The following is a 12,310-nucleotide window of genomic DNA, read 5'->3' on the forward strand; positions in this document are numbered from 1 at the left end:
AAACCGTCTCTTTCATTCGTTTGTTCTGAAATGCCTTTTTAGAGCCTGAATTAAAAAAGTTACAAAACGTTGCTATAGCTTTACAAACGCCTTTATTTGCAATCTTTCCCTTCTACAAAGACTACAAGCTAAGAAGATGGTCCTTGTGAAATCTATAGAAACTGTCAATCACGACAGTAGATTTCTTAAAATTCATAAACATCCAGCAGAGGGTGTAGGATATGATATACAACAATGGGAGGAAACCCCGCCTTATTGTGTGACGTCACATGAATTACCTTCCGTTCAAACACCTAAGTAAAGCTACCATTTTCCTACTGGTATGAAAATTGCTCATTACCAAGTTTCTGTTAAAAGCAGGATAATTGCTTTAGTTGACCATATGGGCATGAAGTACAGTGAAGCAGGCGCGTGATATGGCGTTAACCTTGCAACAGCACGGAGTTGGAGGAGGAGATATGAGGAAACATGAGATGTAAGACTAAAAAAGGAACTGGGCTCAAAAAGGTTTCTTTGCTGAAAACAACCAAAGGTTAACTGCCCAATGCTGTGAGAAGCCTTTCATGTCTGCTCGAAAGTTGCGAGAGGAAACCAATTTCCCAGGCGATCCTACAATTATCCGACAGATTGACAACCTGTCCGACTGTTATTTAGTTTGATGTCATACAGGGCTGCTGTTAAGGAGCGGTTAACAGACGACCACACGCTTGACGTCTGTAATATGGGGCAGGTAAATATTGCACTGTGTGGAACGAGATCGTTTATACATGTGGAAAATACTTTCCGGTGCAAATATCGGGACAAGTGTATTTACCGCCCACATGGAAAAAATTATGCCTCTGAATGCGTTTGCCGTTCAGGTCAAAAAAGTACTGTAACAATCCACTGCTGTTGGTGGATATGCAAGACTTCAAATTTCAGTAGAATCTACAAGATTCCTTGTCATCTGAACGTCCACAAGTAGGGATGCTCATGAGACAAGATTTGTGGCTGCCTCGTCTCGAAAATGTGCTGTAAAAGTTATGTCTCGACTCGAAAAATGTATATTTCTCTATTGGAAGAGCCGTGTCTCGACTCGAATGTTGTCAGGAAAATCCTGTCTCGGTTCGTCTCGTGTGCATCCCTATCCACAAGCATTCGGAAAATCTGGAAGAAACGCTTCCGGAATAAAATCTCATGTAGGTGACGACATATCATACTTACAACAGGATAATACATTGATACTTAATACAAATGTGATTCGGACATGGTTGCAGAGGCAACCTGATATCGAAACAATTGACTGGGTTCCTCGTGGAGCAGATCTGATATCTATTGAAAATGTATAGGCCTCTGTTGCCCGACCATTGCGGGAAACGTGATTAAATAATCCTCCACGAAGATACGACGAGTTATGGGAACGTGTTGAAGATGTGTGGTCAATCTTTTGCACACAACGCTATATCTCTCGCCTGGCGGATTCAATGCTACAGCGTACGGCAGCTATGATGGAGTCCTAAGGCAACTATACATACTATTAATAAACGCTCGCCCACAACAGGATCAGCCGTCTCGAAGGGTACCTAATTCGACCCACTTATTAGCAAAGTTTTATCAAATACTTTACGCGACACCTGTAAATGTACGTCTCAATGAGTTCTGCACTAATAAGCAGACTAATTTGTGAGTCATTATGGCTGAGTGGTATTACGCTTACTATGTAAACAAATATTAGTTGAAGCAGTGGTTCAAATCTTGCGAAGAATTGCCGTACTTTTTTATCCCCAGGGAGATTTGCATTACGTCTCCTGCTATGTCTGCCTACGTAGTTCCGTCACATGATACATTGTACGGTCCGCCATACGTTTTAGTTAAACAATTCAAAAATAAGTAAACAAATAAACAAGTACCTAGGTATATACGAGTAACAATGGAATATAGTATTTTAACTCGACTGGCGTCGTTGTAAAAATGTTCATCATTGTTTGACATCGGAAGATGAGTTAAATTAAGATTTCAAGATTTTATATCAAAGTTGAAACGTAAATTAAAGAAAAAAACATGTAATAGTAGTCTCATATTTGAAAATAACTTTGGCTATATTTAATTAACTAGCTGCTTTTATACTTAATTCAAACCCGAAGGTCTGGAATGCACAAATTAACTGTAGCCAGAAGAAAATAGTAACAAGAACGGCCAAGTTTCGAGGTCAGGACCACCAGCGTAGGAACCTCCTTATCTAACCTTTTATCTAACAAGCCATGACGTAACCATGACATTTTGTAAGTTATAAATCTGCATCCAAGTGACACCATTATGCGTATAAGCTAATAACTGTTTTGTTCTTTTCTCTTGGAAAACGCGACAGATTTACGACGATTTGTTGCATTCTCAGCTAGAGCTTCGAAATATATGTTTTGTCTGAGTATATTGTCTCCTTTATCAGACAGTTCTACCAAATACAACTCAATTCCTACAGCAAAAAAGAAACCCTTACTGCCTTAGAAAATATTCCTAAAAAGAGGAAATGCCATCATGCGCATGGACGGCGAAAGGTGGGGTAGCTCCAAGGAAAGAGAAGCCCTATTTAAGTTTCATAAATCCACTCTGCAGGTTTTTATATAATTTCACACTTTTTCCTCATTGTCTAAAATGCACACTACTTTAGCTTCAGATGAACAAGAAGTAGTGAAAAAACCTATAGGCTGTGAAGTCTACTCAAATGATGTATCACCTCTTTTGCAACAACTTTAAATTTTCGAACACTAATGAAGGAAAAGATTGAATGAATTTTCAACTTAGATTGAATTATCTAAAATTTTAATATTAGATAACTGTCATTGCTAGTAGTGTTCCGTATTTGTTTAGACTATTACTCTTTTATAACCGTATCTCACATTTCTGTGACGAGAGCAACTTCTAAGCGAGCATTCATTCAACTAAATTCCATTGAAACCTATATTCATAGTACAATAGTGCAGATGAAGTTGGGCTCTTTGACCGTCTTCAGCATGTAAAGCGAAAAGAGCTACCAAATTGATACTGAAAAAGCAGTTGCCGAATCAAACCGTCTCTCGAAAAAAAATCAACCGCATAGTTGTTTTTCAGATGGTAATTTATAAGTATATTTAAGTTGGTTGAAATTCCTCCGTAGTTGTGGGGGCGAGACGCTGAAACAATCCCTACTAAGGGGTGGAGGTAGTCAACGAAAGTCAGAGGGGGAAGGTATATGAACGATATTAGTGTCGAATTAATAGTCTTCGGGGTCGCAAAAATGAATAATGACACTATAAATGATGCGTAACTCTAAGTTAGGCCTTAGTTGGCATGACGCTCAGAGTTTGGGAATGACACTCAAAAATAATCGAAAACATCCTATATTTGTATCGAATGCATAGCTTTTGGGATCACTAACATAAATAATGATATTCCAGATGTGGTATATATCCAAGATCGGCCGAACTGGTCTGGGGGTCACTAGGGGACTAGGCGAGAACTAGTGAAGATCTAAGGAAATGTCGTTGCTGCAGAGAAGCATTAACCCTGACCATTCTTTAAAATCATGACTGCTTTGCAAAGATGTAGGCAGGAATTTATTTGAAAGATGGAAAGCTTTTTGAGGGATTCACATTTAGTACGAGGACAAACTAAGTTAAGATATCGAACATCATTTCTCAAGGTAGTTAAAACTTAGAGAAAAGTGTCTTAAAACTGTAAATGCACGCCAAAGCACCATATGCGTATATAGAACTATTAGACTATATTGTTCAATGATCTTGATCTGCATCGAAACGTACAATTTCAATGAAATTTCCCCTAAGAAACACTTTCTAACACGGACGCTGTAACAGTTCATTTGATGCTAAAAGAAGTTAATATTTCATGAACGTACTTATGTGGTCGTAAAATAGGACAACATACACATTCCTTCGGTAAATTTTACAAATTTATGTTGTTGTAAAATATCTCACATGGTCACACTAAAACAAATAATGTTAATTGAAGTAATGTAAATGTCGTCTTACTATATTATAGTGTGCATCGAAAATGGGAAGATGTCCTTATACATAATAAAAGACTCCAACCCTTTTAGGATTTCCGCTTTTTGAGGTAAATTTTACGCTTTCACTCAAACAGCTACTGCTTCCTTACTGTCTATCGTAGAATCATGATTCATACCTCGCCTTTTTTCAAGGTAAAGTATACTTTGTAACGGCACCACTCGCTTGTCCGTATTATACACCAGAACCAGGAAAATCCGGAAAATTGGAAGATTTTTCGAAAAAATTCGAAACTTGTATCCTCTGGCCTAGGCCTGGTTTCACATAGGAATCTGACTTTTTACAAAAAAAAAAAAAAAAAAAAAAAAAAAAAAAAACGCGTTGTTATGTACATACTACGTGCGCAAAATTTTAATTCTGAATCTTGAAAACTAAGGTCGGGAGAAATTTTTGCAAGTCTGAAGATGACTCATGTATATATATATATATATATATATATATATATATATATATATATATATATATATATATAGGGTGTTACAGATAAAATGTCCAGTGCTTATAAATCAGAAACGGCTGAGAATAAAAAGGAGAAGCGAAAACTGAGACAGGAAAATGTTATAGGGCACATCACATGATATTGTTGTGATGAACCCCAGGGCCCTCCTTGAAGAAAACCCAGGGGCGAACTTCAAATTTTCAAATTGAAACATGTATTGAATCACAGCTCATTCGGTGGTCCTTGAAAAACGAAACAACTTTTGTAGGAAACAATTTTTGATTTGGGCGAACGTTTTCAAAATGGATGCAAAAAGTGGGTCCTGTATCAGATAAAACTTCCAGTGCTTATAAATCAGAAACGGCTGAGAATAAAAAGATGAAACAAAGACTGAGGTAGGAAAATGTCAAGGGCACATCACATGATGTTGTGGTGACCCCCCAAGGCCCTCCGTGAAGGTTGCTAACTTCCAAGTTTCAAATAGGAACATTGGGTGGTTCATACTTTATTAAATAGTCAAATGAAAAGAAACGTTTGTTGGAAAGAAATTTCGATTTGGTCCACCATTTTGAATTAGTGCAATTGGGAAATGTCATAGAGTGCATTGAACACAACGTTCTTTATTCCCACAAAAGGCGCAACATGTTTCACCTTTCGGGGGAGGATTGTAGAGACCAGACTATTGTAAGGGGAAATGTATGTAGTTTACTTCATGGTTGAAAAACTGAACAAGATACGTTTCTTGCAGAATGTTTTTCCTGTCAGGCAGCGTTTATTGAGATCGGAACGATTGAGTGGTTTAGATTGGTAATACGAAGAGAGAGCAAGTTGTATTTTTGCGCTTTACGCGTTATCTGATACAGGGGGTCCAGGGGGTACTTCAAATTTTCAAATGGTAACATGTATTGAATCAAACCTCATTCGGTAGTTCTTAAAAACGAAACAGCTTTTGTAGGAAACAATTCTCGATTAGGGCTTCCGTTTTCAAAATGGGCGCAAAAAGTGGGTCCTGTATCAGATAAAACGTCTAGTGTATATAAATCAGAAACGGCTGAGAATAAAAGATTAAACAAAAACTAAGATCGGATTTATGAGCGCTGGGCGTTTTATCCGGTACAGGAACCAATTTTGCGGCCATTTTGAGAACGGTGGCCCAAATCGAAAATCTTTTCCTATAAAAGTTGTTTCGTTTTTCAAGGACTACCAAATGAGTTATGATTCAATACATGTTCCCATTTGAAAATTTGAAGTTGGTCCCTGCGACAAATTCAAGGAGGGCCCTGGGGGTCACTACAACAACATGTTAAGTGCCCTATGTCATTTTTCTATCTCAGTTTCTGTTTTATCTTTCGCTTCTGAACAGTTTCTGATTTATAAGAACTGGACGCTTTATCTGATACTGGATCAACAATTTATATTCATTTTGAAAACGAAAACGGTTTTTATTCTTAGCCGTTTTTGATTTTTTACCTTATACAGGACCCACTTTCTGCAGCCATTTTGAAAACGGTGGCCCAAATTGAAAATTATTTCCTACAAAATTTGTTTCGTTTTTCAAGGACCAGCGAATGAGGTATGATTCAATACATGATTCTATTTAAAAATTTGGAAGTTGGTCCCTGGGCCCCCTTCAACGAGGGCCCTGAGTACCACCACAACAGCACCATGTGATGTGTTCTATGACATTTTCCTATCTCAATTTTTGTTTCATCTTTTTATTCTCAGCCGTTTTTGATTTATAAGCACTGGACGTTTTATCTGATACAGGACACATTTTTGCGTCCATTTTGAAAACGGTGGCCTAAATTGAAAACTGTTTCGTACAAAAGTTGTTTCGTTTTTCAAGGACCAGCGAATGAGGTATGATTCAATACATGTTCCTATTTGAAAATTTGAAATTTGCCCCTGGGCCCCCTTCAAGGAGGGCCCTGGGGGCCACCACAACAGCACCATGTGATGTCTTCTGTGACATTTTCCTATCTCAGTTTTTGTTTCATCTTTTTATGCTCAGACGTTTTTGATTTATAAGCACTGGACGTTTTATCTGACACAGGACATTTTTGCGTCCATTTTGAAAACGGTGGCCCAAATTGAAAACTGTTTCGTACAAAAGTTGTTTCCTTTTTCAAGGACCACCGAATGAGGTATGATTCAATACATGTTCCTATTTGAAAATTTGAAATTTTCCCTGGGCCCCCTTCAAGGAGGGCCCGGGGGCCACCATAACAACACCATGTGATGTGCTCTAAGACCTTTTGCTATCTCAGTTCTTGTTTCGTCTTTTTATTCCCAGCCGTTTCTGATTTATAGGCACTGGAAGTTTTATCTGAAACACCCTATATATATATATATATATATATATATATATATATATATATATATATACACTTCAAAAGTGTACTCCGTCATTTATATTTTCTTCAGTCTAACCATCTCTTTCCAACTGCACCACTCACATGGAATAATCATTAAAAACAGGAAACTTTTCTGAAAAAATCACCCCTTGGGGCCCGGCCCAGTTTGACGTATAGATCTAAAAAATGTAGAAATAGCCAAAGGTACACATAATCCGTATGCAAAGTTTCAATCTGATATCTTGAAAAATAAAGACGTGAAAAATGTTTGAAATTTTCCTTAAGAAAGAAAAATGTCACGTCCCCCCGCCCCACTTGGCGCCGCCAAGTTGACCACCAGCTTCCAAAACACATCTGAGGTGTTCTTTGTTCCATTCTTGGCTTGACCAATAAAAAAATCCGGCTTAAATACCTCTTATAGAACCTAAATAAACGGTCAAAGACGATACTACGCCATAGTATAAAATATACCATAAATCCTAAAACGGTTAATTAAGTAATGTATACGTCCTTCTTCAATATGAGACTTTTTTCTAGTAAATACCATCGTAAATCCTCGAAACACACACCTTTGCTTCAGAGGAACAACGCTGGAAGAGTTGGCAACATTGCACGGAAATCTATCAACTCGAAAATCATCATACACTCATTCGAGAGCGGGAAGTCGCTTACACACGGAACCGATTGTGCTGCCATCTATTGAAGAACATTAGAACTATTTTACACACATTGTGTAAAGTTTACGGGTATAGAACCCTTTACTTGGGGAACGTTGGGGAACTTTCCAGAAGTCGCTAAAAAACGTTTTCTAGCATATTTTGGCCCTTATGAGACGGTTAAAACTATTTTTTCTTCCGGGGATCCGACTTTGTTCCCCGCATGGAAAAACCGTTCCCCACTCGCAAGGTGTGTATTCTTCAAAAACTCCCCACAAACTCATTTTCGTCAACGCGCGCGCGCGCGCACACACACACACACACACACACACACACACACACACACACACACACACACACACACACACACACACACACACACACACACACACACACACACACACACACACACACACACACACACACACACACACACACACACACACACACACACACACACACACACACACCAAAAAAAAATAGCAGCTAAAAAACCGTTATCACCAAACAGAGTGGAATCTAGTTAAAAAACTCTCTAAGAATAAAGTTACCTATTAGCGTAAGTGTTTTACTATTTAGAAAGAATATATATATTCCAGCAAGTGACAAGAAACTGTCACTTGCAGACGATGTGTGCTGTGTGTCGCTTTATTTGTGAAGCCATGAGTATTAAAACAAAGATTTGCTGTAGAAAATATTCATTACCTTTAAAAATAAAAATTAAAAAATAATAATAATAATAAAGTATCCTGTCATAGAGAACTATTCTTTTTATGTTACAGGTTTGAAGTTGTCTCGTAGGGTTTTGACTTGTTGCTGGGATTCAATGTTGGCCGTGTTGTCAGCTTTACTTAGTGAATCCGGCCAATTAGGTATTACAACGAGCTTGGGGCTATTACTTGGCTCTGAAATGGCTAGAGAAGAACATCGACGCACAAGAGATGCAATTGTAGCGAGTCTCGAAGGACTGCAGAAGGCTGCAAGACTAAGTAATATCTTAGGTATGTTTAAATTTTGAAAACACATCATTTAATGAAATTAAGAAAAGTAAGGAGTCATTATTATTTCTCGTTTTTATTTTCTTCATCTGTTGTAGTATTAACAAGTAGTATGTGCGTCATTGGTAGGAAGGAGTGTGTGTGTGTTATCGTTAGTAGAAAACAAACAATAGATACAATCTGCTAGTTAACATTGTATTTTTAGGTGTACAGTACATAATAAACAATATCTCAACAAAATAAATTTATGAATTAATATTGACAACAAACGACATACTTTTTAGCACCATAAAAATTAATTTTTGATTTTCTCGAGAACTGCACATAAGAATTTACCCTTAAGTACAGGGTTATTGCAAATAATTGACCCGATTTCATAAATTCACTGTAGCTTTATTATTGAACATATTGTCATTAACTTTGCAGACGAATTGTGTGTGTTTTTTTTTTTTAATTTTATTTTCAAAATTTTTTTATGACATTCACATAAAACTGTTGCTTCATCACTGAAGATGAGCTTCTCACAAAAAACCCATCTCCTTCCAAAAGCTGTTGCAACTGTGCTAAAAATTCAAAGAGTCTGACTTCGTTATCAGGCGTCTGGGCTTTTGTACCAATAGCAAGCGGTAAGGCTTCTGCTTCAGTCGTTTTCGTTAGATCTTCCAAATGGTAGGTTGTGAAAATGTTCAGCTCTCTGCTTGCTCTCTTCATCGATTCATTGGGCTTCGTGCAAAACTTGCTCTCACGCACTCAACCGTTTCTCACCATAGGCCGACCAGTTGATTTTCCCTTACAGAGGCATCCTTAAGCTGTAAACAGTGCATACCATCGCCGAATGAACTTGGCAGTTGGTAGATCTTTTTTGAACTTTGTTCGATAGTGTCGTTGCGCTGTTAGGACAGACTGATATGAATGAAACTCGAGCACAACATTAGCTTTCTCTGCGCCTGTCGCCATCATGAATAAATGCTCACTGTTGAGTTCTCGTGACAGGAATCATAAGCAAACCTGCAACACACACAATAAATAAATAAGTAAATAAATAAATAAAAATAAAAGTGAGTCTTTCAATGTGTGTGCAAAGCTTCGCGAATATGTCCAATAACTAAGTTACAATGAATTTATGAAATCGAGACAATCATTTGTAATAATCTTGTGTGTAATTTTGTTCAGCTCGATGTCATTTATCAATTGATGTGTGTCCTATCTTTGAACAGTATTATAGTTGAATAAAAATCAATGTTTAAGAGTTAGCTATAATTTTGGGCTATATCTTATTAATCATATTGAGTACTGTCGTCTTGCTAATGTCAGAACGGAAAGCTTGGTGAAAGTATAGTTCAGCGTAAGTTCCATCTTAACAAGGGGTACAGAATCGGTTTTAGGTTTAGAGAAAGCATAGTTTTTGTCCATTTACTCCAAATTTAGGAATTTGAATCTACACTTACCGATATGATTTTAGTCAACTTGATGAGGTGTATTGATTCGTATATATCTTTTTTCTTTCTTTTTTCTTCTTTTTTTTTTTTCAAATTTTATTAATATTATAGAATTTATTCATACATTTATACAGTGCAATAACAAGCTTCTTGGAGAATTGAAACTGCAAGAATAACAGACTACAAGGATAACTTAATTTTCTGCTTTCTTTTTGCAGGGTTGCAGAGCAGATGTGGATCAGTATTTGCCCTGTTGGCAGTAGCTTCTTGTCCTAACGAAAAGACTGGACAAGAGCAACCGAGACATCGCCTTCATCGCCCCACAATGATGAGTTTATTACAGAGACCACAGCGGTTGCACACTTCTCATGCTCTCAGCATGGATGTTCTGTTAGGTAGAGGATTGGAACTTGGAAGTCACAGCAAAGACTGTTGGCAGCATGTTTTCAGGTAAAAACTTCTACATCAATGCAGTAAAACAAGTTTTGTTCGTTGAAGTAGTTTTAAATCTATCGAGTTAATCTGTTGTTGTTAATAAAAAATTTGAAAATTATCGTTTTTAACGTACAGGAAAAATAATTTAAAAATAGGTATACTCTGCTGCCTTTCCTCTTGAAATAAATTTAATTAAATCCGTGTATTCGTGTGCTCCCACATATTTCTTCGGGAATATGTGGTAAAAGAAAACCGTGTTAAATTGTTTGAAATGGGTATATTATCTAAAATTGATCATATTTGAAGTAAATATGTCTTCATATTTTAGAAATACCCTAATAAAAAATGTAATGTTTTTAGGCTTCTTTACACTAAATGCCTAATCTTATTTTAAATTACGTTAAAAGGAATGAAAGAAGATATAACTGTTATATGCTGTACTATATTTTACTTACGTACCTTGTTCATTGTTTAATTCCGTTTCTTTTCCTAAGGGGGCACGGTAGCTCAGTGGTAGAGCGTTCACCTCTGGTGCTTGGGGTCCCGGGTTCGATCCCAGCCTCCGCCAAGTGTACTTTGTGGTGGACAAACACCGTGCTCGTGGGTTTTCTCGGGGTTCTCCCGTTTCCTCCCACTTTCTTTATTCCACCATTTTCACTCATCTCTCATCATCACCGTCTCCTTTAGCCTAACCGGCATAACCGTGGGACGTAAAACTCAAAGATTTCATTTTTTCATTTTTTTTCCGTTTCTTTTCTTTTTGTTTTGTTTTTTCCTTTTGTTTGTTTCGTTTTGTTTTAATATATCATCATTATCAACGTAAGTTATGATTCCAGCGTTTTGCCAGGTCTAGATGTGTACAGGATTTCTCCAACATACTTCTTTATTCCAAGGGCCGCGGTGGCTCAGTGGTAGAGCGTTCACCTCTGGTGCTAGGGGTCTCGGGTTCGATCCCAGCCCCCGCCAAGTGAACTTTGTGGTGGACAAACACCGTGTGCGTGGGTTTTCTCGGGGTTCTCCCGTTTCCTCCCACTTTCTTCATTCCACCATTTCATTCATTACTCATCATCACCGTCTCCTTTAGCCTAACCGGCATAACCGTGGGACGTAAAACTCAAAGATTTCATTTTTTCTTTATTCCACTATTCGTGTTGGTAGTTTTCTATCTTACTTCTCTTATTTCCTCTCATTTAGTATTCATATTTCATTGTACCATCTATTCTATGATCTTCTTTGTCATTTTCATGTAAGAAAACTTCGTAGATAATCATGTTTTGTCATTCTTTCTGCCTGCCTCTACCACCAGAGCTTAGATTTTTTGAAAAGCGAGTTTCTATCATTATTGAACGTGGATGTGCCCGATTTTGATGAAACTTAGCGTGCGCTTTCTTTACGACTTGATGGTTGACGTTAAAATTGGTCAAGAGGAGAGAGAGAAATTCACGGCATAATAATTAATAACTTTTCACAATAACTTTGGTAAAAATTCGATTCTAAGAAATTTGGCTTTGTGTGTGTGTGTGTGTGTGTGTGTGTGTGTGTGTGTGTGTGTGTGTGTGTGTGTGTGTGTGTGTGTGTGTGTGTGTGTGTGTGTGTGTGTGTGTGTGTGTGTGTGTGTGTGTGTGTGTGTGTGTGTGTGTGTGTGTGTGTGTGTGTGTGTGTGTGTGTGTGTGTGTGTGTGTGTGTGTGTGTGTGTGTGTGTGTGTGTGTGTGTGTGTGTGTGTGTGTGTGTGTGTGTGTGTGTGAGATACGTCCAATGGCCTTTATTTCTTCGAATTGAAGTCGATCAATAGAAATGGAGTGAATATCCTCAACCTTAAAATGTTTGCCCCCCCCCCCTTTTTTTTGTTTAAGTCTCCGATTTTCATGTAAGTTTAAATCGAGATTTAGGAATTATCCTTATTACTTGCGGTTGAAATCAGTTGGAGGCAAGGCGGTTAATTCACCCC

General features: G+C 37.6%; 1 protein-coding gene across 3 annotated transcripts in view; it reads left to right on the forward strand.

The window, feature by feature from the left end:
• LOC145662862 (brefeldin A-inhibited guanine nucleotide-exchange protein 3) overlaps positions 1 to 12,310 on the forward strand; it is a 266,740-nt gene that overhangs the window by 69,653 nt on the left and 184,777 nt on the right. For all 3 annotated transcript variants that reach the window (XM_081728801.1, XM_081728803.1, XM_081728802.1), the window contains 2 exons: positions 8,272 to 8,490; positions 10,145 to 10,376. In XM_081728801.1, coding sequence (XP_081584927.1) covers positions 8,272 to 8,490; positions 10,145 to 10,376 — 451 coding nt within the window. The remainder of the gene's footprint in view (positions 1 to 8,271; positions 8,491 to 10,144; positions 10,377 to 12,310) is intronic.

Source organism: Thermobia domestica, chromosome 10 (assembly GCF_964235325.1).
Source record: "Thermobia domestica chromosome 10, izTheDome1.hap1.1, whole genome shotgun sequence".
In the NCBI taxonomy this organism is placed as follows: domain Eukaryota; kingdom Metazoa; phylum Arthropoda; class Insecta; order Zygentoma; family Lepismatidae; genus Thermobia; species Thermobia domestica.